This window comes from Miniopterus natalensis, chromosome 17 (genome assembly GCF_054644295.1).
Source record: "Miniopterus natalensis isolate mMinNat1 chromosome 17, mMinNat1.hap1, whole genome shotgun sequence".
Taxonomy (NCBI): domain Eukaryota; kingdom Metazoa; phylum Chordata; class Mammalia; order Chiroptera; family Miniopteridae; genus Miniopterus; species Miniopterus natalensis.
Genome location: NC_142097.1, coordinates 45,587,574 through 45,612,939, shown reverse-complemented (window position 1 = coordinate 45,612,939; position 25,366 = coordinate 45,587,574). Strand labels below are relative to the sequence as shown.

Below are 25,366 nucleotides of genomic sequence, written 5' to 3'. Positions count from 1 at the left end.
CATCCCAGGATCAGGGCACTTGATCCTGCTGAGGATAAACAGGAATAGGGTGGAGAGAGTCAGGGATGCCGAGAGTCGGGCCGGGAGAGTCGGGCCGGGAGAGTCGGGATCTGTCTTGGTTTCCGTTCCTTTTCTTCCAGACACTGTTGGGCGAGGCAGAGGGGCTGCCCGGGGCTCCACGCAGCCAACTTCAGCCTCCCAGCCTTCAGCCTTCTGTCCACCTCTGCGTGTGCCTGCTCCCCAGCCCTCCCCCGCCTTTTTGTAGGCAACCCCTCCCTGGCCTGGGCACTCCCACCTGGCAGTCGTGTTCTCTGGAGACCGTTTCCAGCCAGGACTCTGACCAGGAAGAGGGTTTCAGGGCCTGTGCTCAGACTCTCCCAGCCTGGCCTAGGGCCAGTGTGTAGGCTCTGCCACAGGTGCCTGTGTCTGTCTCTTTGCTGTGTGGGGGACAGGACCCCTCTGGCCGGGTTGGGTGGGCTGCAGGGCAGGGGCGCAGGTTGTGGGGTGATCACATTGGACCAGAGGAGAGACTGACGACCATGTTTCTTATCTGACTTTCCTGCGCTCCCTGCCCCCACCTCTGTCCTCCTGCCCCCGGCCCCCTCAGTAGCATCTTCCTTCCTAACAGTGTCTCCACACACCCCAGGTGCTGCAGGAGCCCCTGCAGGTGGACACCGTCCGGCACGAACTTCCCCATGAGGTGGACCAGGTGCACCTGGAGGTGAGAGAGCTGCGGAGGCAGGTGTCTGAGCTGGAGAAGCATCTTGGGACAGTGCAAAAGGAAGGCAGGGGGCCTCTGGGTAGGCAGCCGCTGCAGGCTCCGGACACCGTGGCCCTCGGGGGACAGGTGAGTGCCCTGCGCCAGCCTGTGATCTGCTTCTGCCGTTGGCCGTTACAGTTCTCGCTGCAGAGGGTGCCTTGTGGGTGCTGCCCCCGTGGTGGTTTTCAGAGCCCAACTGCCTTCCCTGGTACCTCCCTCCCTTTCTCTCCTCTTGGTGGAGGGTTGCTGAAGGGGCAGTGCCAGCCTTGGTTCCTCAGGTCTTTACAACCCCTCAGTTCAGAAGCCAGGCCTAAGAAACGCTCACATGTGACGAGGGCTGGGTCTCTGTGCGCCAAGCAGGAGTCCTGGCGATTGCTATGAGGCCCTGGGGAGCCCTGGAACTGAGTGCTGACTTGGGATCTTCTTCAAGAGGACCCTGTAGCTTCCTTGAGCCTCTCAGTGTCTAAAACTCCTGCGCATGCTTCTGTGGCGTGGGGCTCCCATCCTTCTGGTCAGGCCTGTCCATCCAGCTTCCCAGGCTCCAAGCCACAGAGAGAGCTCGGTGACAGCGTGTTGTCCCCTGGGGGTGACATCCAGGCCACCTTTCTTACAACTGAAGCTGTTTTCTCATGTGTCCTCTGTCAGTTCTTGCAGTGATCTGAGGTTACCTGTGGTGACCTGCGGGGACCTGTGCTACCTGCAGTGACACAGGGTGACCTGTTCATCAGCAGAAGGTGTTGGGGATGGTGCAATGGTGCTGTGGGCACCGAGCGTCCTCTGGAGGGAGCGGTGTGGAAATGGAGGGCAGCATGCCTCAGCCATTGTGTCCCCAGGGCCTTGTCCCTGGGCTGGCTCCAAGAACGGAACTGGGGGCGGTGCACAGTAACATGTTGCCAGGACCTGCTGCAGACCTGCGAGGACGGTGCCAGGGAGGAGATTTCATCCCTGGTGCTCTCTGCTAGGGGGACATGAGGACAGGTGTGCCTGCGGAGACTCCTTGGGAAGGCGGCCATGTAGTAGCCGCACCTCACTGCCTGGGTGCAGAGGGAAACTCACTGTTGGGGAGCGGCCTGCAGACACACCTCACCCAGGGACCAGCCCCACCGCTGACATGGGGACAAGAACAGCCTCAGCCCCCTGGGACAGGGGCGCTGTAGTCTGGGCTGCACCATCGGGGGGGCAAAGGGACCCGAATGCAGGGGAGGAACATGGGACGAGGGACACGGCCCAGGGACGGTGTGGATGGCGCACTTGCTCGGGACCGGCCCCATGTGAAGCTCTGGTTTTGAAGACTGGTCATGAAGAGAATGTCTTTGTTCTCAGGAAGTAAAACGGAGGTGTCTGGGCGTAAAGGGCCGTGTCCCAGCTTCTCTCGGGATCAGGGGCAGGTGGCAGAGCACACGGCCAATGCCCCCTCATGCCACTGTCTTCTCAACATTTAAGTTCTGGCAAGTGTGAGCCCCTCCCTCTGCCCAGTGAGAAGGGGCTCAGTGCAGGGGAGCCCTGACCACATGCACATCTCCCTGGTCTCTGGGCCCTGCCCACAACGGGAGGCCAGTGGACTGACTGAGGGACGGAGGGAGGGAGGGACAATGGCCTGGCTGACAGGCTCTGCCCTCCTCACCCTCCCCTGCTGGCTGCTCCGCCCCATCCTGAAAACCTGGCAGCACCCAGAGGGACACACGGTCCACTGGGGGGCAGTGTCCACTGTCCTACACCACTGACTAGGCTGGAATCTGGGAACCTGCATGAAGGAGGGTGGTTGACTCTGCAGCGCATGGCCGGCGGGTGAGGGCTGCACTGTGAGGCTGTCCCCCGAGTCCTCTGAGTCTCTGCATCTTGTGGGGGCTCCCTCTGGCCCAGGCATCGGCCTCCAGGATGTCTCCGCGGAGCCCATCACTCGCCACCCTTAGGACCAGCAGTGTCGTCGAGACATCTCAAGCTGGCTCTTGCTTGCTGCCTGGCCTTTTCCTTCCCGGCCATGAGGCTGGGGCAGCACCCAGCCTGGCTAGGACAGCGCAGGACCAAGTGTTCGGAAGTTCCCGAGTGCGTCTGGTCATTGTTAGCATCGAATCATTATTGTGGAAGAAACTTTAGGGTCATCAAAATAGTCTTCCCCGAGCTCAGTGGGGTCCTTGCTGCAGCCCCTGCTCACCTGCAGCCACCGTGATGGGAATGCTGGCTGCTCAGGTCACAGGCTGGGCCACAGCGGCCATGCTCGTGCTGGGGGCATCTGGGGAGTTTTCTTTTAATCCTTGAGTGTTCCGAGGTTTGCAAAGTCTGTGCTCAGAGTTGTTCTTTCCTCACGTAAAGTAACACGAGTCGAACGCTGTCCTGTGGAGGACTGACCAGGCCCTGGGGACAGACACTGGCCAAGCTCCCACCCCTGCCTGGCTGCCCCGTCGACATGCCCTGAAGCTGTGACACTTTCACCAGGGGCAGGGGCAGCCCGTGAGTGGAATGGGGGGCCTCAGTGTGTGAACCCACGCTCTGGCCTCCAGGCTTCTTCTGGCCCCTCTGCAGGCCCAGGACCCCACTCCTGTCCTGCGTCCCTGAGAGACCAGAGTGGGCACACATCCCGCTCGCTGGGAGACAGGTCAGGGTCGGGGGCCTCTTCCGACTCTGCCTTGCAGCCGTCAGGCCACGCCAGCCTGAAACACAAGCAGGGCAGCCGTGGGCAGTCACTGGCTCCCAGGCACCAAGGGCATGGTGCCTGCCAGGCCTGGAAAGGGACACCAGGAAAAGGGGCCAGGACGGGGCGTGCTGGCCCGTTCCAGGGACGCAGAGCAGTTCCTGTGTCCAGGCCAGATCGCGTGGCCAGACAGACACACTGGGCTTTTCATAGGTGTTAGGAGCAGCCGGGCTAAGTAGGCCACCTGCTTCCCCTGGGCCTGGACACCCTGGCTCTCCTGGGCCCCCACCTGACTAGAGGGAGCCCCCCTTTCTCTTGTTCTATAGTCCCCACCTGTCCCAAATGCCTCCCCTGTGAGCACCCATTGGTGCAGGAGCCGTGTGGTGGGTCCAGGTGGGGATAGGGGCTCTGATCTCTAGTGTTGGCCCAGGAGCCCCAGTGCTGCCCCACCATGGCCTCTGCTTTCTCTCTTCACCTTGGTCAGGGTGGTGGGAACGCGGGCGGCCTGCAGTGCTAGACAGGAGTCAGGGCAGCTGGAGAGTGCCTGACCCGTGGAGCCTGGAGGCAGCACAGAGCCCAGCGGGGCCAGGAGAGGGGCGGCCACTAGTCTAGGGCAAAGCACAGGGTGGGAGATGCGAAGAGGGAGGTGGGCGTTGCAGCCACCCACCAGGTCCCTTCCAGCCCCTGCCATGCCAGGTGGGCAGCAGGCACCCAGGCCGTGGCCGCAGTGCCCACATGGGCCCATCACAGGTGCAGCACCTCGTCCTCACTGGGAAGGCACCCGGGGTGGGGCTGGGGAGAAACTGGGTGCAAGAACGGGATCCCGCCTGTGAGAGGTGTCCTTGGCTGTGTGGCTGTTGATTTCGGTGAACACAAGTGACAGTTGTCTCTCTGGCCTCTCGTTTTGAGTGGCATCTGTCACCCAGGGGTGGCAGGTCTGGGACAGGTGGCAGCCACCGCACCCCCTCTCCCTCCCCCACCTGGGGGCTTGTCTTGCTGACTGTCTGCTCTGTGGGTTTCATTCACAGGGCCTGGCAGCCGGGGGACCCGCAGGAATGGAGGGCCCAGGGGGACAGGCCCCATCTGTGCAGCTGCTCCAGAGGAAGCTGAAGGAGGCGGCCCGGACGGTCCTGCACCTGCGGCTGGAGAAGGAGCAGCTGCTGGAGCTGGGGAACCGGCTCCGTGCCGAGCTGGGCCGGCCTGCAGGTGAGCAGGCCACGGGCGGTCCAGGGAGGGGATGGAGGGCCAGGCGCAGGGCAGGGAGAGAGGGCAGGCACCCTGTGGACGGAGGCGGGTCCAGAGTCTGCGCAGGGCAGGCCTGTATCCAGAGGGAGGCAGTGAACCCGCTCACTGGCCGCATTTGTGAGAAAAACACCCGGTTCGAGAAGCTGCCACGCGTTTTGCGTCCTGCTGATCAGCAGAGGCAGCCGAGGCTCAGGCCGGGGCCCCACCCACCCGCCTGTTTGGAGGGGTCATTTCTCCCCACCTTTGTAAGTCCTTATGAATAGTTTAAGAATTAAATTGACACTAGACAGGTTAACGGGAGAAAAAACACAGTTTGTACATACGGAGGCCTCACAGAAATGGGACCTGAGAAAATGACCAAAGCAGGCGGCGATTCTCCTTTTCACACGAAGAAACCGTGAGTGCGTGAGGGACGGACTGACAGACTGCAGGCTTGCTGCCTAGTGAGTGAAGAATCTGGCTGTTTGTTTGCACAGCCCTTGGGCCCGAGCCCCTATCTCTGTGATGAGGAGACTCAGCTCCTGCCCCAGGGACAGGGTGGTTGGAGTGTCCTTTCTGCACCCGCTGTTTCTTAAGTAACTTTAACCCAAAGTGACGTGCTGTCTGGGGTGGCTGTCTGGAGCCCCATCGGCTCTTTTCTCTGAATCTTCCCTGAAGTCAAATATTGAAAGTTGAGCTGGTAGCTTGCGCCATCATTTCACTGAATTAATCTTTCAGTCGTGAAAAGAGGTCGGTGCAGTTAAACGGTTGTTTCGTCCCAGGAGGTGGTAATGCAGGTGGGTTCCCAGAGTCGGGCTCTGGTGCCAGCAATCGGGTATTGATAAGAGGCGCTTGGACAAAGTATAAACAAGGTTTCGAGTTCTGAGGGTAGCCAGCTGAGAAGGTTTTTAGATGTTTGGCTCAAAGCAGGTTTTGCAGTTGAATGTCCCTAATGATGTTGGTCGCCCAGGTGAGCTCCTAAGTGGCTGTGTAGCCACAGGCACCAGGTTGTCTAAACATGAGTGATTTGGGCAGTGTCTCCAGAGTTTACGGCAGGTCGTGTAGTCGCAGGGCTTCAGGGAAGGGGCCGCTTCAGGTCGGGATTCCAGGCCAGAGGATGGGAGAAACTGGAAAGTTCGCTTGGAGATTTGTCACCAGAGATTTGAGGAAATTACAAGAATTGTGTCAATCTAGTTTTCGGGTAAATAATAAAATCTTCAAAGGCAAGTAATGTTAAGAGCTGGTCTCGGATATCTCCACGTGTGTGTTATAGTTTTTGCTGAAACGGTTTTTCTCTCTATCACCCCATTTTTGATGAAGACAATTATAGCAAAACTAACTGTTCATAAAGTAAAGCTTGTTTTACTAAACTCAGCTGGCTGCTCGCATCAGAGCAGGAGCAGTGACTGCTCGCAGCTCTCACGCCTGCTTTGCTGGGACCCTTGTGGGGACTCTCTCGGGCCGGAAAGCCAAGCCAGGACTTGCCTTCAGACTTCGCCTCAATGCCTGTAGATTGGGGTAAGGTCCTCTCTTCTCAAGGTCCCCAAAATATCTCAAGGTTCTGGCACCTGCTAGGAACTCACCTTCTTTACTCACCTGGTAAAGCTCTGGAATCCCTGTGCGCAGGGTACTGGCTGATTTTTCCAAGGGGCTCATGGCTCCAACAAGTCAGCCACACGTAATCCTCAGAGCGCCCGGTCGCAGCCTTGCCTCGCGTGTCTCAGACACAGCGCTCCATGCCAAGCCTGGTCGCAGGAGCAGATTGACGTGGAACCCCAGGGACTGCCTCTGTTGCCATGGAAATGTGGATGCTCACCGAGTTTCTGAGGCTGGAGCCTTCGGGTGGGAGGAGAAGATGAAGGTCTCATCTCTACGCAGAAGCACAGTCTGCCCAGTTGTCCTCAGTGTAGGGAGCTTAAGACAAAAAGGATTAAAAGGTTTTCTTGAATCTGGGAAAACAAGAATCTTAAAAACCAGCTGTGTTTCCAACAAAAAAAGACATAAAAATTGTCCGGCCGCTCAGTGGTGGAGCGTCGACCTAGGACCCAGGAGATCGTGGTTTGGTTCCTGCTCCGGGCACAGGCCCGGGTTGTGGGCTCGATCCCCAGTTGGGGCGGCCGGAGGCAGCCAGTTGATGACTCTCATCGTTGATGTTTCTTTCTCCATTCCTCTCTCTGAAATCAATAAAGACGTATTTTTTAAAAAATTATAAAAATTATAATCCCCTTCATTAGTTCACTTAGTCCCACGAAATTATTTCTTGTTGGCCTTGATCTTCTGTCATCAGCTGTGGGAAGCCATCGAGGTCTCCATCCGAGGGAGCTTTGTAAACTGCCCGTCAGGCCTGGTCTGAGTCATCAGGAGCCTGTACTCAGGACACTTCCCATGTTGCCCAGACAGCACTCGAAACGGGCCAGGGTCTGAGGACACTGTGTCCCATGCAGGTGATGGGAAATGTGTTTGCTTCTGTGCCACAGTGTTTAAGATAACACCTGGAACTGTGACTGGGGACGTTGCCGGACATGCCCGCTTCCAGGAGTTTCACTTTTATATTCCAGACACAGCGGAAAAAGGCCTTAGTGTTGCTGTCTACGTGATAATTCCTCCCGTGTCATGTGACATCTCAAGTAGGCCTCATTAACATCTCCTCCTACGGGGAGAGGGCCCTCTAGAAAATTCCGGTTACTTTCAGGTAAGAAAGACTCTAGAAGGTGATATTTGGGAAGTTTGTCAAAAATGTCAAAAGGTTCCTGAAACACTTGTTGAAACAGGACCAACGTGATGTGACGCAGTAGCATTAGTCACCCACTTAACCCCGTGACAGTCAGAGTCCTCACTGCAAACCCAGAGCCTCCGACGCGAGCGCCCGGCGCGGGCCCGACAAGCACAGAGGGCACTGTGTCCAGCACGAAGCCCTGCGACCGGCTGCGCAGGGCGAAGCGACGGCCCGGCGCTGGGAAACGCCGCCCTCTAACAGAGAGGACGCCGGTCTAACTGCACCAGTGTGCCTTTGGGATTAAAACTCGTTTTTGGAATAAATCTATCTCCATCTTAGCCTGAACGCGCATAAAACTCCTCTGCAAAGACCCGTCTTCAGATGCCTCCCACGGCTCTTCACGTTCCTGTTCTGTCCGTTCCTCTTTCCCGCATTTCTCGTAGCGGATTTTACTTTAGGACACGTTTATTTTCCCTCAGCAGATGCTTTTTCACACCTCAGACGTTTTTGTATGGAAACATACTTTCCTTTCCTTGCGTATGGACATGTTTCCCTTCTAATTTCTGTAGCTTCCATCACACATGTTAATTAGGGTTCTTAACCCTTGAAAACCCTAATTTCTGGTGAAAACTGGAAGTAGGCCATTGTGCGCGCGCAGTGGCCTGCCGTGGGCCAGTAGACCTACCTGTTGGGGTTTCTAGAAACGTGGCTTTTCATAAAAATTCTTCAACGTGGCCTAAAACCTGGTTACCAACAGACCCAGATATCTTCAGTTTATGGGTAGAGAGGAAGCCAAGCGTAGATACCCCACGGTCAGTAGTGAACACTTGGTTATCTCGTCTCGTTTGGAAATGATCTGGACAGCCGGTGAGTGACCATCATTGAATTTAACTTAGTGAAACTCTAAGGGTGCGTGTTGCCCAAGAGACTCCGGAAACTATTTAAGTAGACATATTATGAAACACTGATTGTGAAAGCGCTCACCAAACTCTTATCTTACTTACACCTATTTAATTTATTTGTTTTCCATAATCATACTTAGATTACTCACCAACCCTTCTGAGACAGTAAACAGTCAGCGGCACCCTGTTACCCTGGGGGGAGGCCCTCATCCCCCCCGCCCCCGGCTGCTTGAGGGGGAGGAATTCTTGCAAATTCCGGAGAAAAAGGATTTTCTGAGGCTCGCACAGGAGGAGGAGACACTGTAGAAAGCTTTATTTCTGTGGAATCAAACCCGAGTTTCCAAGGTTTCATTTCCCTCAGTCCCGCCAAGGAAGCAGTGTCGCTGTGGCTTCGGTGGGGCTAAGATCAGAGCAGTGTCCAGACTCTCCGTTCCACATTTGCACAGTCCAGTCCAGCATCGGCCAGCTGAGCTTGTGTTCCCCACTGCAGCCCATCAGTCCGTTGCATGTGGGGGCCACAGGGCCACAGGGCTGTGGAGGAAACACAGGCGAATGCAAGGAAGCCAAGAGCGAGCCCAGAGCACAAGACGGGACCCCGTAATTTAGGGGATTATGTCTTCCCACATTTTCCCAGGCTTGCAGTGGCCACGCCCATTCTGGCCAGTGATCTCTGTTCCCAGGTGTGACTGACAGGCAGGTGCCTTCCCTGTGTCACCCCAACATTGTTGGGCCTGCGTCTCTCTTCCCTTTGTTGGACCCCTTCCTCCAGCGTTTCTGCAGGGAAGGCTGGCGGCTCCCTGGGGAGCGCAACGGTGAGCTTCCTGGTGAAGCTGCCCAAACATGCCGCTAACGTCTGGGCTTTGCTCCTTTCTGTTGTTAATAACTAGCTAAATGCAGTGCTATCAGCCCCCTCTTTAGAGAGAAGTGAGCCACTTCGTAATCTTACAAAAGGAAGGATGGACCAAGGTCTCCATTTTTTGTTGTTTTTTTAAATATTTTTATGGATTTCAGAGAGAGGAAGGGAGAGAGAGAAACATCAATGATGAGAGTCACTGATCGGCTGCCTCCTGCAGGCCCCCTGCTGGGGATCGAGCCCACAACCCCGGCATGCGCCCTGACTGCAAATTGAACCCTGATCGCCTGGATCCTAGGTTGATGCTCAGCCACTGAGCCATGCTGGCCGGGCTCCCACAGCATTTTTATCTGCTTGTGTCTTTTTTTTTTTTTAATATATCTTTATTGATTTCAGAGAGAGGAAAGGAGAGGGAGAGAGAGAAACATCAATGATGAGAGAGTCATTGATCGGCTGCGGCCCGCAACCTGGGCATGTGCCCTGACCGGGAATCGAACCCCAATCGCCTGGATCCCAGGTCGACGCTCAACGGCTGAGCCACGCCCGGCCGGGCTGCTTGTGTCTATGGATGGGCACTTGGGTTGCTTCCGTATCTTGGCTATTGTAAATAACGCTGCAATGAACATACGGATACATACGTCAGATTAGTGTTTGGGATTCTTTGAATACCCAGAAGTGGAACTGCAGGGTGAAAAGGCAGCTCCATTTTTAATTTTTTGAGGAAATTCCACTGTTTTCCACAGTGGCCGCACCGTCTGCACCCCACCAGCCGTCTGCCAGGCTCCCCTTTCCCCACTCTCGCCAGCACAGTCGTTTGTTGATGTGCTGATGGAGCCATTCTGACAGGTGTGAGGCGCCACCTCCTGTCGTTTCAGCCGGCACCTCTGATGATTAGCGACATTGAGCATCTTTTCGTGTCTGTTGGCGTCTGCATGCCCTCTTTGGAGAAGTGTCTGTTCAGGTCCTTTGCCTATTTAAAAAATCTTTATTATTGAGAATATTATAGATATATCCCCCTTTTCCCCCCATTGCCCCCCTCTACAGGGTGACCCCGCCCTGTTGTCTGTGTCCATGGGTGGACCTAGAGGGTATTATGCTAAGTGAAGTAAGTCAGAGAAAGACGATATAAACAACCAGAACAGAAACTGACTCAGATACAGGGAACAGACTGGTGGCTGCCAGAGGGGAGGGCGGGTGGAGGCCTGGGTGAGAAAGGGGAAGGAACCGAGAAGTAGGGACTGGTGGCTACACAGTAGTCACGGGATGTGAAGTTCAGCATAGAAAGTACAGTCGATAATATTGTAATAACTGTGTGGTGCCAGGTGGGTACTGGAAATACCAGTATTCTAGGTTGGGAACCCTCTAAAATTTTTTCCACTTAGAAGTTTTTCCAATTTAAGGGATTCATCTCAACAGTGGCTCAAACTAACAAGCCTCTCGTGGCCCAACCATGGACACAGAGGAGACCCCAAAGGGAGAGCCACCAAGCGCAGCCTCACAGGCTCCAGGAGGCTCACTCCCAGGGCCAGCCGGAGGAGTCAAAGCCCTGGTCACCCGGCACTCGGGATGCTGGGATGCTGGGTACCCACGGTGTCTCCCACACAGCAGGAGGCGCCTCCAGCCAGACGCTAACTCGTGGCCCCGGCGGCTCTACAGGAACGGGATTGTCGGGGGCCCTCATGACTCACTCCCCCGAGAGCCGGCACAGCCAGGCAGAGACACTCCGAACCTGAGTCTGGTCACCTGGCCCCCAGGTGCACCCCGGTGAGTGCACCTCCCAGGTGGTGGAGACCAGAAAAGAGATTCACAAGGCCAAGCTCTGGAGACGCAGCAGACAGAGACCGGAAGCAGTGGCCATCGCTGGAAAAGATCAGTGAAAACTGTGGGCTTTCCCTTACCAAGTTCCCCAAGCGCCAGCCAAGGCCACAAGTCTCAGAGAGACTCTCCCTTTGACCTAAATTTAGAGGAAGAAACGGGACTCACCTCTCGCTTCCACCAGCCCCTGAAGACAGCATTTCCTGCTTTTGTTAGAGGCCGAGAGGAAGGCAAGGGGAGCGCCCAGCAGTGTTGAGAAGACCACCCACCTGCCGGGAGGCCTCCACCTTCTAGGTTCTTCTGGCTGGTACAAGAATTAAATTGACACAAGACAGGTTAATGGGAGAAAAAACACAGTTTAATTTGTACATATGGAGGCCTCACAGAAATGAAACCTGAGAAAATGACCAAAGCAGGCGGCGATTCTCCTTTTCAGACAAAGAAACCATGAGTGCGTGAAGGACGGACTGACAGACTGCAGGCTTGGTGCCTAGTGAGTGAAGAATCTGGCTGTTTGTTTGCACAGCCCTTGGGCCCGAGCCCCTATCTCTGTGATAAGGAGACTCAGCTCCTGCCCCAGGGACAGGGTGGTTGGAGTGTCCTTTCTGCACCCGCTGTTTCTTAAGTAACTTTAATCCAAAGTGTGCAAAGTGCGAGCAGGTTCCTGGCTGGGTGGGCGGTGCGAGGTCACGCCCCAGGCCTGCAGCTTCCTGGGCTAAGGCTGCTCAGTGGACGCCGGCCCTGCCCATTGTTCTGCCTCCAGTTAGCACACCCGAGAGCTCCTACTCCTGTTAGCTCTCCCCAACCCAGTCCCCCAGGCCTGGCTTCCTACCACCTCCCGGTGGCCCTCCTTCCACCCCTGCTGATGCCAGATGCTTAGAGGAAGCTGTGAACCATCCTGGGCGTGTCTTCGAGGAGCATCTGAGATCTGGCTCCCGGCATTGCTGTCATTTTGGTTCGAGTAAACGGGTACAAATTCTCTTCTTGCCTCAGCAGCATGTTTGGGTGACGTGTCCTGAGCCCCACGCCACACTCACCATCACCTACCACCCACCTGCCCACTAAGAGCCCCAGTACTTCCCACCTTCTGCAGTTCCCACCCCCAGGCCCCCAACACGGCTACTCTCACAGTCCCTCTTCCCCGCCTACTCCCGCTGTCAGTGTCGGGGAAGCCAGGGCCCTGCTGACGAGCGCAGCCTCCTGAAGCTCGGGGAGACCTCAGCAGCAGGACTCTCTGCACTCGGTGCCTGTTAACAGTGGGCTCGTAACTCTCTTACATTTTCTTCGGTGACGTGTGGTCTTTGTGGGTTTCCTGCCCCTTCCTGGGTCAGTGTCAGTACCACGCAGTGTGTTCCTCCTCCACAGGATGAATTCAGTGCCAAAGACTGTCCCAGTTTCCAGCAGGGCCCACGCCAGCGGTTATAACCCACAGAAGGCTCGCTGACCTTGCTATTGAGAAACGGTATTTCAGTGGTAGTCATGTCCTGCAGCGGGTGAGCTTACAGATAAGATCCAGGCTTCCCAGGTAGCTGAACCCAAACTGAGCTAATGAATGGAGCGGCCTTGGATGCCTAGACCGTTTCTAAGAAAGGTAGAATGCTGGGCATCGATTACAGCGCCCTCTTCAGTTGTACGCAGTTGTCCCTCAGTGTCTGGGTGGGGGAACTGGTCCCAGGAACCCTCGCAGGTACCCAAATCCTCGGGTGCTCAGGTCCTCAGTGGGCCGCAGATGTGGGACCCTTGGAGATGGAAAGCCGGCTGTATGCTTGGCTCGCTTGTCAATTTTCTCTGCAACGGCGGGTGTGTCTTCACGTCTGTCAGTGAACGTTGGGGGGCGGGGTAGGGACGTGGCAGTCGGACGTCGTCGTGTGTCCCGGGCCCTGCTGGGCCTGGGTTGCTGGTGCATGCACACCACAGAACTGTGCGCCCCAAGTTTGCTCTGAAAGAGAAGGGGTTGCTGTTTAAAGAGGAGCATGTGTTTATATCAGCAGGAAAGAAGCTCAAGAGTGATGTGTACTCAGAACCCACACTTTCCCTCATCTTGTTTCTAGGGAAACCGCGTCACCCCCTCCCCAGCCCTGGGGCCCAGAACCCAGACTCGAGGCCGGCGGCACCCTTGGAGCGGGGCCCACCTCTGGGGCAGCTGCAACACCACGTCACTCAGGTGACTCTTCTTCACCTAAGAAATGTCATTGTAACAACTTTTTCTAAATTTTTGTGTTACATTTTCAATACAGAAACATCAAGTCAAAATACAATAAACACAACCTCTGATTTTCAGCGCCCTTCAAATAAGCATGCTACGTAGTTCCCAGCAGTATTTCATTCTGTTTTCCATTTTTGAAAATTACAGAGTATGTCATACACGTGTCTGTAGCTTTACCTGCGCCTGCGGGTGGCGCGTTCCCCGTGGGGAGCTCTCACTTCTCTCCCCTCCACGAGAGTCTCAGTGCGACTAGAAACCCCACCTTCGGTGCTTCAGCGAGATGTATCAGACACACACCTCGGAGCTGTGCCCATGTGCACATTTCTTTTTTGTACTCAGTTTTAATATGGAGCTTTGCAGTCTTGATGCTAAGACGTCTTGCAGATACAGACTCCCAGTGTGTGGTCTGTTCAGTTTATTTTACGTGAATTAAATCTAGAGAGAGCCAGGTGGCAGGCGGCCTTTGTGCCATGAGTTCTGATTTGCTCTAGCAGGGGGAGTGTGAGGTTCAGGGCTGAGCAGCAATCAGCGGGATGGGCTGAGGGCACTGTGGGCAGGTGGGAGCGGCGGGCCCCCAAGGAGCAGTGTGGAAGGAGTGGGGCGCCGTCCATCCTGGCTAGTGGACACAGTGCCCTCCCTTCTGGCTTGTCACCAAGCAGAGTTAGCCCCTCATAGCAGCCATTTGGGGAGTGTTTCTCTCAATACTTTCAGGAAACTCAGAGTCAGTGCCCTGTTGGTGACCCACGGACACTGAATTCCTTCCATGTGAATTTCTGGGCAGGACTCTAAGAACTCGGAGGAGGGACCTTTCTCCACCTGCTCGGGGAAGATCCAGCCCCATGTGGCACCGCCAGTCCGCAGACAGGATGCTCGGCAAGGCTGCGGGGCAGCCACCAAGAGGCCGGGGCAGGTAGGCAGGCCCAGTGGTACTGGGTGTATACGCCACATCCCAGCTGGAACTGCCTTCAGGAAAGGGAACTCCGCCTTTGCTGTCACAGGAGAGGGTGTGGCCCTGCGTGACTGTCCTCTTGGTGGCTGGCACTTTACCTGGGGTGCTGGCTGCTGTAGAGCAGAGGAAATGGTCCAGCCAGAGTGCTGGGTGGTGGCCAGACCCTGGGACCCCTGACTGGCCCTCAGGCCCCACTGCAGTCCTGCCTGTTCACACAGCTGCGGTCCCTTGGACCCCAGCCCTGCCCTGGTGGCATTGGCTTGGCCATCCCACGTGAGTGCTCAGAGGGACCCATGGCCACCGAGTGCACTGCCTCCCGTGGCCTCTCCTGGTCCCTGAGGTCTCACTGCAAAGGCCTGTCTTTGGGTCATTCCCACTGTCTTGTCACCTACAGGAAGGGGGACGGGAGCCCTGTTGTCTCCCCTGGGTTGGAGAGAGGGTGGCTCTCGAGGATAGTTTGTCGTTTCTGACTTTTTAGAAGCAGCACAGAGTCTCCTCTGTGACTTGCATGTCAGCTCGTCAAAAAGAAAACCGGTCCCCGAAGCCACCGCAGGTTCATGAACTCTGCCAGGACAGTGGCCACCACACCCAAAGGTCCTCGTCACTGGGCAGCAGTTCCCTCCAGGACACGTGGAAGCTACTGGAACTGGGATCCAGCCCATCTGGCCTCACCTCCCAGGACGACTCAGCCCCCGGTAGGTGAGCATGTGCATCTGGGTACCGCCGTGGGTCTCGGGTGGTGGTGAGGACGGCGGTGGCCGTGCCCAGGTGACCTGCAAGCTCAGGCTCTGCACTTCGGTTCAGTCACTGTGTGCTCCGTGTCCTTCCTCCAACACGGTGGCTAAGCACATCCCCCGTTCTGTGGTGCGGACCCAAGGTCTCCCACACAGCGTCGGCTGACGCACAGCGACCTGTGTACTCAGGTGGGCCCCCCATGACAGGACGCCATGTCTGCGGGGAGCTGTGGTTGGGACAGGCTGTCCCTTGGGGAGAAACAGCCATCGCTGTTTTGCTCAGCCCATCACGTTATTGTCCCTCCTGGTGGTCGTCATGAAGGGCCCTTTGTGGGGGCTGTGTGAGGCCAAGGCATAGCCAGGAAGGCAGAGGAGGGGATGCTGTTGGAGGACGTGGGATGGGCGAGAACTCGGGAGAACTCGGGGTCAGCACAGCGCACCCCGTTCCAGGCCCGTGATCGTGTCCCGGTCACTGCATCCTGCCACGTAGCTGACCATCATTTGTCTCACAGAGGGACAGGTTAGGCACCAGTGTCACAGAGCACCTCCCGCGTGGGCCGCAGCACAGGGGACGGCACTGACGGGAGCCTCAGAGGGCGGCTCCATCAGGAGATGTTTTGTGTTCAGTGTAAGTTACCTGCAGAGTGTCTGCTCTCCTCCCGAGTGTCTGAGCCACGTGATGGAGTCACCTTGGTTTTCCTGCTGGGTGTGAGAGTATCGCTAAGACCTTCCCACGACCTGAGTGCTGAAGGAGCACGGTTAGGACGAAACTGTGCCGTCAAAGGCTCGGTCTCATTTGCAGTGAAGTCAGTGCCGGGATGGGCCCCCAGAGGCAGCGGGCGCTTGGTTCTGGCCCCAGGAGACGGCCTTCCACCTGCCATGAGCAGCACTGAGCCTGGTGGCCATGAGTGGGGTGGAGGCAGCCTCGAGACAGTGTACAGGCTCTGGCACCTGCATGTAATAACAGGACTGGCCACAGTGCGATGCTTCACTAGGTGACACTTTGTTCTGGGTTTTGAGGTGGGACCTGCCCTGCCCCACCCTCCCGGCCCCGCCCCGATGTCCACCTTCCCTCACAGGCACACATACGCTGCTCCTTTGCCCACCTGGACAGGTGCTGCTGTAACCCCGACTCAGGCCAGGGCCCCAACCTGACCCTTGGGATCTGGGGTCCGGATTGCTCTGCCGCACCCTGGACCTGCACCTTGAGGTCACTGCAGCCCCTCTGCCGTCCTCTGGGATCCACTTTCCTGGGGTGGAAATCTCCCCACCCTGCCCGCTCACCCACATTCGTGCACAGCTGCAGCCATGGAGGGCCCGTGGTTCCCCGCTGCAGTGGTGGTGGGCCTTGGACCCCACCTCCCTTCCTCTTGGACAAGTGCAGCCAGCCCCCTCCTGCCCGCACCTGCAGACACCCACCCGCCGCACCAGCGGACTCCTGTGCACTGTGGGCATCCCTCACCCCCTGGCTTCCTTCCCTGGCACCAGCCCCTACACCTCACTGTGTCTCACAGTAGGTGCTGGAGGAGGGGAGGGTGTGCAGGGAGATAACTGGAAGGGGCACCCAGGGGTCCAGACTCTCAGGCAAAGTGTGAGATTAGAGAAACTACCAAGCACTTTAAAAAGGGTGAGATTTGGAAAACAGGCCCTTCCTGGACAGAAATATTAAGTGTTATAAAGGTAGCTGTGTTCTCCAAATTGAAATAACCAGTTAGTGTGATTCTAACTGGTATGTGGACACTTTCTCTTGAAGCTAAAACAATGGCTTGTCAAGTTGTAGAGCAGAGACAGGTACTAGCAGAGCTGGCCACGGGTGAGTGGAGGCAGGAGCCGGGGAGGTGGGTGTGTGGTGGTTCAGGACCCAGAGAGGTCACCACAGCCAGCTCCCTGCATTACCACCCTCACCTAGACCCGCAGGCGAAGGGCATGAAATCACACCTACAAGGTGCAGGATGGGAACTGAGTGTTGACAGATGGCTGGAGGGTTAACCGGAGGTGTGATTTAAAAATCACAAATTTCCAAGATAATTCTTTTCTAACCTCTAAGATAATCAAACTAGAAAAATATTCTCTCTCTCTAAAATATCTTTATTGATTTCAGAGGGAGGAATGGAGAGGGAGAGGGAGATGGCAACATCAGTGATGAGTCGTCATTGATCGGCTGCCTCCTGCACACCCCCAGCTGTCATTGATCGGCTGCCTCCGGCACCCCCTCGACTGGGGATCGAGCCCGCAACTGGGGCATGTGGCCTGACTGGGAATCGAACCTCGATCTCCTGGATCCTAGGTCGATGCTCAGCCACTGAGCCACACCCGGCCGGGCTATAGAAATATTCTTAAGCAACATAAGCAAGGCTATCCGCGGATAAGATGCGCCAGGAGGGCGCAGTGTGTGCTGTCAGCCTGCAGGCTGTGGGGCAGCCACTGGGGCAAAGGAGCTCCAGTGGCCTCCGGTCGTGAGCCAGTCCTCCTGGTGCCTGAGAAATAAGTGGAAATAGTATGGGGGCCACGTGAACAGTGAGTCAGTCCCCCCTCTTCCCTCCTCTCCCCTGCTCCCTGTTCAGTCCCCTCCCTGCCCCCTAGGCCACAGCTGCTCAGTGGCCCTGCTCTGCCCACTCACCCCACTCCATTGAAACCTGCGTCGTCTTTTCTGTTCACTGTGGTGGCAGCTCGATTCCAGGCGTCCACCGCCATCTAGTCGCTGCGCCCGGGCGAGTGGGCCCGACTTGTCAGTGTTACTGATTCTCTGCCCCTGCCGCTCTCTAACCCCCTGGCATCCAGGACACCCAGGTTCTCGTGTTTAGCTCCTCAGGCAGTGCTGCCCTGAGCCTCCCACGGATGCTCTGTGTTTGCTCAGAGTGGAAGTCGCTGGGTCACAGGTGGCGGCGGCTGAGCCCTGAGTGCTGCTGTCCCCGGCGGCTGCGGCCATGAGCCCCTTTCCTCGCTCTGCTCTGCAGCGGTGTGATCGGCCTTCTCTTTTCTTGCCAGTCTGATAAGTGAAAGGTGGCATTTCATTACTGATTTTAGTTTCAGCTTTTAAATTACATGGTCTTTGTGTGTTGTTCAGGTTTTGTGCCCTTTTTAGAGGCAACTGTGAAAGCTAGTGGCACAAGACAACGCATGTTCCCTGTGATTTTTGAAAGTCAGAACACAGGCTGGAGAGTCTAGAAGGGGACAGCCACCCAGGCTCTGGGGAGGGGCCGGGCGGGGGAAGGAGACAGGACACCCATTTTTAAAAATGTGATCTGAATGGTTTTTTTAAAGAGGAGAGCACAGCTAAGAGCCAGTGCTGGCTGGTTGCTGGCCAGGGTGCTGGCTGCATGCTGGTGGGGTGCCAGGTGTGGTCCTTAGCATTCCACCTGCACTAAGGGATGTGATCTCTGTGGCAAACTGATGCCACACAGCCAATGGGCTCCTGTTTCCTTTTTTTTCAAGAAGTTCAGGTCTTTTTTTAAAAAAATATTTTTTTAAAAATTGATTTCAGAGAGAGGAAAGGAGAGGGAGAGAGAGAGAAACATCAATTATGAGAGTCATGGATCGGCTGCCTCCTGCACGCACCCTACTGGGGATCAAGGCCACAACCTGGACATGTGCCCTGACCGGGAATCAAACCACGATCTCCTGGACCCCTGCCAGGCTGGCTCCCATTTTCAAGTGAAGAAACTCAGCCCAGGCCCCACTGACCGCCCCAGGCCATGTAGCACCAAGTCCCAGCCTTCATTCCACTCCTTGGAGTTCCAGAGGGGACAGGGTGGGGGAAGGACCATGGTGGTCACAAGGGTCAGGCAGATAGTGGCAGGAAGCTCCTGAGGAATATCCCTGCTGGGGGGTTAATACCTGGCAGCTGCCCTAAGGTGGGTCTCACCAGGAGCTCCCGCCTGGCCTGTGCTGCAGTGACGGCAGCTCTAGGGGCCTGCCACCCACCACCTGGGGCTCCCAAATAGTCCCTCACCCACGTTACCTGTCATCAATAAACCCACGGTCAACACTGACTTAGTTTTGTTTGATACACTGGACACTTTCCCGCTGAGTTTGAATCTTCGTTGCCTGTTCACAAGGAGCCCTTGTTGGTCACCTGTGAATCGCTGGCTCTGCAAGGAGGCTCCCCTCCTCCTGTGTGGCTCCTGTGCTCTGTGCACCCACAGAGAAGCCAGGCCCCCTCCTCTGCTCTTCCTGCTCCTCCCACCTTCCTGCTCCCTCAGTCCCTCTGCCCAGATGTCTTTCGTCACTCACCTGGAGACTCTCCCCTTCTGCCCTCTCACGGCAAGGGAGCCCCCAGTCCCAGCATAGTGCCGAGACGCCCATTCAGAAGGGACCATGAGCTGCACCTGTCTGTGGGATTGTCTGCACCCAAAGGGTGTCCTGTGGTTCATTGGCCCCCACGGCCACAGTGAACACCCTGGGGTAGAACAATTCCTGACACTGAGCCAGCCCAGCCCCAACCTCCAGGCTCCTTTCTGCACAGAGGCTGGGAAACATGTGGCCATCGATGATTTCCCCCGAGCTTTGAAACAGATGCAGGTGGACTCCGTACTACCCCCTCTAGGGAAACACCAACAGTGATGGGTTGAATTCTTTCCCCCACAAATTCTTGCGAAATCTTAACCCCCTCAAGATATGACCCCATTTAGAAATAGGATCATTGCAGATGTACTTAGGATGAGGTCATACTGGAGTAAGGGGGCCCCTAATTTTGCATGACTGGCATCCTTATAAAAGAAGGCAATTAGTCCTGGCCAGTGTGGCTCAATGGTTAGAGCATTGACCAGCATACTGAAGGGTCCTGGGTTTTATTCTGGCCAAGGGCACGTACCTTGGTCACAGGTTCTATCCCCGACCCCAGTTGGGGCGCTTGCGGGAGGCAACCAATTGATGTGTGTCTCTCTTCCCCCCATCACTTCTACTTTCTGCAAAGGAATGGAAAAAATATCCTTAAGTTAGGATAAAAAAAAAAAAGGTGATTAGGACAGAGGTGCACAGCGAAGACCCCATGTCAGGAGGCAGAGATCGGGGAGATGTGTCCAGCAGCCAAGGGGCACCAGAGGGTGCCAGGAAACCACTGGACACTGGGAGAGGCTGGGACAGCTGGCCCCTCAGCCTCAGAGAGGAGCGACCCTGCCGATGCCTTGATTTTCAAGCTCTAGCCTCCAGACTGTGGGACAATCAATTTCTGTTGTTTAAGCGCCCCTCCCCCCCCCAAAGGAAGAGCTAGAGACCTTGTTTTTATATAGAACGCTTCCCATTTCTAATATTGGCAACTAATTTAAAAATCAAAACAAAGTGTGGGCCAAATCACAGCTCAGTTTTCTAGCTACATAGTCCTGGAAGCCAGATCCAGTCCTGCCTGGGGCCCGGGCCCTCCAGCTGAGAACTGTGTTCCAGAGAAGGGTCTGACGGTGGACTCCAGGAAAGTGCCTTCCCAGGCAGGTAGAACAGACACTGCACCCGAGAGCCCGTGGCTCACCATGGTCAAGCTACATACAAAGCATACGCCCTAGGCCACCAGCCTCTGAATGGGACTCATGGCCCCAGGACACTCCCGTCCATCCCCTCCTAGCGTCGTGGGTTTAAGTGCAGTGTTCCAGGCCTTCCTCAAAAGCCAGGCTGCAACCCAGCCGAGCTCAGAGAACTTAAGTATCCTCTGAACTCGGGCCTTCGTATCACCGATCCACATGCCGGTGAGGCCTGTAATGGTGCCATCTGGAGCTCGGCCATGATGACATTGGCGAGGAGCAGCTGCCTGTGACGAAGTCTGTGATGACAAAGGAAAGGTGGAAATGTCACAGGACAGGACAGGTGACCTCAGAGGACAGTGTGATTCCATTGTGCACGTACCTGGAAGGTGACATCTACCTTTCAGTCTGGGTCCTCTGTGTGCTAACCAAAGAACTCCCCTCGGGCCTGGAAATCCCTACAGGGCTTTTAGGACAACAAGGCCATCCAGCCCCATAGGGAAAGAGGCCGCCTGAGCCAGGGAGGGGCCGTTTTTTGCGCCGGAAACATGATGATACAAACCCCCATCAGGGCAGTCAGGGCACGTGCTCATGGCCACTGTCACCGCGCTCTCGTGAGGCAGGTGGCATGGAAACTGCCCACGGGATCACCATGGGCCTGCTCAGTGCCCACAGGGCAAAGGGTCCACCCTCTGTCATCAGTATGTCCCTCTGTTCTCTTGGCTCTGCCTGTTATGTGGTCAGGATGGACTGAATGAGACAGCCAGGGTACCCCAGGGAAACTGCTGTGGACTGAAAAATAATATCTACTAGGTGTTTCGTCACCAGAAAGGATTTATTCGGGGGGGGGAAGGAAGGGTTACAACTCAGAGCAGGCAGACGTGGCAGCCACGTGCACGCGCTGGCCTCGTGCCCAGATGGCGGGGTGTTTATAGAAGGAAGGGGAAGTCAGGAGCACAGATCTTGGCTATAAACAGTTCTGTAGGGTTTCATGATTGCGGAGACTGGGGGACGTCCGTAAGCCCTCGCTCCTGGACAGGGCGAGTGACTTCCGCCTCCTGCTCTTGTTGACCGTCACCACCTGAGAGTGTTTAAAGAGGCACAGAGCATTCTCCCTACTTTCTGAGAAACAGATGGTCCAACAGGCCTTTGTTAGCTCTTTTCCTGCAGCTGTTCTGATGAAGCAACTGCTGCCACTTAGAGGGAAACTCGTGTTGAAATACCTTTAAAAACAAAGCAAATACTTCAAGAAGTCAACTGGCTCTAGTGGTGTTTGTTCTGAGGCAGCAGCATGGCCACAACCTCCCGCTGCCTCTAGGAATGACGGCGCATGTCAGATGCAGACAGTGCACGGGGTGGGCCAGCGGCGCGCAGAGGCGGCCGGAGAAAGCGCAGTGACCCCCAGGACGAGGCTCAGAGAGGCGCCGGGGGTGAGGGGCCGTCAGCCAGGCAGGAGCAGGGGGAAGGGGACAGACGAGGACCTCGAGAGATTACGGCCAGGTTTTTCTAAATTTGATGAAAACCACTCATTTCCAAGAAGTTCACCCGGTGCAGCAGGATCAACACATGCCTGCAACCCTGGGAACCTCATGACCGAATTTCTGAAAATCGGTGAGGAAGATAAAATCTTAAAAGCGGCCAAAGAAAAATAAAAGACACATTATGTAGCGATGAACAGACAAAAACCACGGCAGGCAGGCTTCCCTCCGGACAGGACACGGTGTGGGCCAGCGACAGAGGCTGCCACCCTGAGTGGGAGCGGAGAGGAAGCTGCCCCGTAGTCCTACCTGTAGCAAAGATACTTTCCAAAAATCACGGCAAATAAAAGCTCTACAGACAGACACGGCTGGCTGGCGTGGTCCCCAGCAGGCCTGCACCACGAGAGGCTGAAGGAGACCGGCACTGGCTGAGCCACTCGGGGCCGGCAGCAGGTTTGCGGGCAAAGGACGGGACGGCACCCTTGCATTTCCCTTTAAAAGACCCTGGACTGTCCAAAGCGCCGATAGCAGCGGTTTGTGTCTTTTACGTATTTCCCGCTTGTTTACTTTGTTCTTTCTCTGCATTCCTGCTGCTCCCAGGGAAGGCCCCGCGGCCCCCACACTGAGCCCCGGCTGCACGGGGCGGTATCTGCCTCCATTGCGTTAGTTTGCTTTTCTCTGCTCCCTCGGGGTGGCCTCCACCTGCACCAGCTTTGGGTGGAAGCTCCAGGTGTGTGCCCAGAGAGCTCCACCTGCAATCCTCCTGACAGCAAAGACCCCAGAGAGGCCGCCTCGCCTCCTTGAGAGCCTGGGCTCCCCGGGGCCTGGCTGCATGGTCACAGCCACCCTGCTCCTCGCCGACTGAAACCGGGGGGCAGCGGAGATGGCTCAGATGGCTCGGAGAGCCACCAGCTGTGCCATGGGCCTGTGAGGGGCCTGGTGCTCTGGGTCTGCATAGTCTCTGCATGTGCTGCAGCCTACAAGGTCCAGAGAGTGACTTCAGGGGCTAGGCCTGGCATGGGGAACCTCTGGCCAGGGTCACAGTGCCCTGAGCAGGGTGGGCAGCTCTGTGCACAGGGCTGGTGGGCAGCCCCCTGAGCAGCCACCTTTCTGTGCAAAAGGAGAGTTGCCTCATTGACAGCTGTCCTGCCAAGAGGAGCAGAGAGCAGCCAGTGGCCACGTGTGGCCTGTGCACCAGGCCAGGCTGAGGACAGGCAGCCACACCCTGCAAGGACCCGGACATGCTGGGGGCTGAGTCCTGAGCCAGCCCGGCTGACCCTGCAGTGCAGCCCCCACAGGCCCCTTTTGCAAATGTATCTTTCATGAATTTTCTCTCATTTACCCAGTTTTTAGGCTTAGATCTCTCTGAATCCCTAATCAGAAAGGGGTTTCAGGGTGAGGGGGCCAAGACCTGGGGTGCAGTGCTCCTGGGGAAGCAGGAGGTCTCAGCAGAAATGAGGGCCATCAGCTCTTGCAGGTTGTTGCCCCCAAAAGGGAGCACAGGAGATAGGACTGGCTGAGGCCTCATGCTTTGAGCCCCAGGCACAGCTGGGACCCAAGTCTGGCCCCAGCCCCAGGGAAGGCTCTGGGGAGCCAGGGCAGGCACGGCTCAGTGTCCCAGCCACAGGACCCTGGCCACCTCTACCTCCACACAGGTCCACAAGATCTGTCCAGGCTCGCAGGGCAGGCCACATGTTGGGCGCTGTCAGCCCCGGGTATTCCCTGGGAGGGGCCTAGTGGCTCTGGTCCTGCCCGGGGGTGCTCAGAACTGGGGGCTCTAGCAACTCAGGAGGAAGGAGGGAGCCCTGCGCTGGATCCTCCCCAGGGCCAGAGGGGAAACTGGGCAGGGCTGGTGGAGCAGGTCAAGTGAGGAGAAGGCAGGTTGCATGGCAGCCTGAGCAGGGGCACAACTCTGGTTACACAGGTGGAAGACCTGGAGTGGTCACACTAGTGTGGGGGGGGTTCCAGCAGGCCTGACAGAGCCTCACCCCTGAGTCAGGACTCCCCTGCCCTGGAGGAGCCCACCACCTCCTCAGGAGAGAGCAGAAACCTGAGACTGGTCCCCTGCCCACCCCCATCCCCACAGGGAGCTCAAGCCCAAGCAGAGGGGCCTGGGCTTGGGCTGACCCTTCTCCCTCAGCCTCACTTTCTTCATCAACGCCCAGGCAGCGGCCCCCAGGATGAACTGAGGTCAGGCACTTGGACCCTTGGGATCCCTGGGAGGGCCAGTCCCTCGAGTTGTGTTGTGGGGAGGGTTCCAGAAGGAAACCAAGCGAGCAGAGGTTGGTGCCCAGGGAGCAGGAAGGAGCTGACGGAGGTCAGGGCCTGCAGGCGTCTGTGTGGAGGAGTTGGTCTGGGGCTGGAGAACCATCCAGGGCTTGCGACCCCCGCATCTAGGACCAGGCACTCGGAGGCCTGGCCGCAGGAGGAGGGCTGGGTCCGAGGGCACAGGAAGGAGGCCGTGGGTGCGTGAGCCCAGGGAGGCTGCAGGGAAGGCACCAAGTGAAAGGAGGGGCACAAGGGGGCCAGGGACCTGGGCGCACCTGGCAGACCACAGCTCACAGTGAGCCTCCCCTGCAGGGGCCTTCCAAGCCCTGGCCCCAGGCCCCAGGCCCCAGGCCCCAGACCAGCCCTGCCCTTTCTCTTCCTGGCTGCCCGGCTGCCCTTCCTTATCCTCAGGTCTCACCTGTGCCACCCACAGCTGTTGCGGGCAGTCCCTCACTCCCTCACAGCGGCCACACCTTGCAGACAGTGGGCATCACCCAGTACCTCAGCCCCCACCCAGCCTGCTGGCCCCTTGCGGGAGAGCCATTCCTGAGCTTGCGTCTTACAACTGCTTCTTAAAATAACACCCTCATTTTACAAAAGAAATTCATTCTTAGTTCTAAAAACTTGGAAAATGGAGGGGGGTTCGAAGGATAAAGTTTGGGGCTGCCTGGCAGTTGGAGGTGCTGGCGAGCAAGGCCAGTGGGCAGGGGGTGACGAGAGCCGGGGAAGCAAGTCAACCATTAACCTTGGCTGGCTCCCCCCCCCGTGGGACCCGTTAGGAAGTGGCTGTGACAGGAGATGGAGTATTCAGGGCCCAGTGTCCTGAGTGCCCAGTGGAGGGGTAGCCCCGGCCTGGGGAGCTTTGGGAGAGCACGTGCCCAAAGCTCCTGCGCCCAGGCACCAGGGTGGGACCATGCTGCCCGAGTGGTCACTGTGGGAGGAAGAGCCCGCGACTTCCTGGCCCGTAATCTAACAGGCCTTTCTCTTGTTTCTCCACAGCACCTCCAGCAGCTGACAGCCAACGACACCCTGATGGGAGCCCCGTGGAGACGCCGGCCCCCTTTAACATCAGAGGGATGAAGATAGAAGCCCAGGCCAAGGCCAAGCCCGCCAGACCCTCCAGGGCTCACCCTGCAAAACCTAAAGGCTGCCAGCAGCCCCCTAAGATCCGGAACTACAACCTTAAGGACTGACTTCCTTGGCTGCTCCACCCCACCCCTCCCTCCCTGTTGGCTTTGGGGGCCTGTGCTTTCATCTCCACAGTAGGGGGGTGTGTGCTCACCTTGGGGGGCTGTGAGCTGCAGTGCAGGCTCCCCAGTGCTGCTGGGGTGCCTCACAGACTGAGTGCAGAGCCCATTAAAGCTGTGCTGGCCTGG

General features: G+C 56.9%; 1 protein-coding gene across 1 annotated transcript in view; it reads left to right on the top strand.

The window, feature by feature from the left end:
- Nucleotides 1–25,366, top strand: part of CCDC57 (coiled-coil domain containing 57) — a 41,905-nt gene extending 16,539 nt beyond the window's left edge. Inside the window, exons 14-20 of the mRNA XM_087826434.1 lie at nt 647–847; nt 4,421–4,598; nt 12,954–13,066; nt 13,890–14,018; nt 14,536–14,752; nt 18,850–18,861; nt 24,990–25,366. Coding sequence (XP_087682560.1) covers nt 647–847; nt 4,421–4,598; nt 12,954–13,066; nt 13,890–14,018; nt 14,536–14,752; nt 18,850–18,861; nt 24,990–25,183 — 1,044 coding nt within the window. The 3' untranslated portion in view covers nt 25,184–25,366. The remainder of the gene's footprint in view (nt 1–646; nt 848–4,420; nt 4,599–12,953; nt 13,067–13,889; nt 14,019–14,535; nt 14,753–18,849; nt 18,862–24,989) is intronic.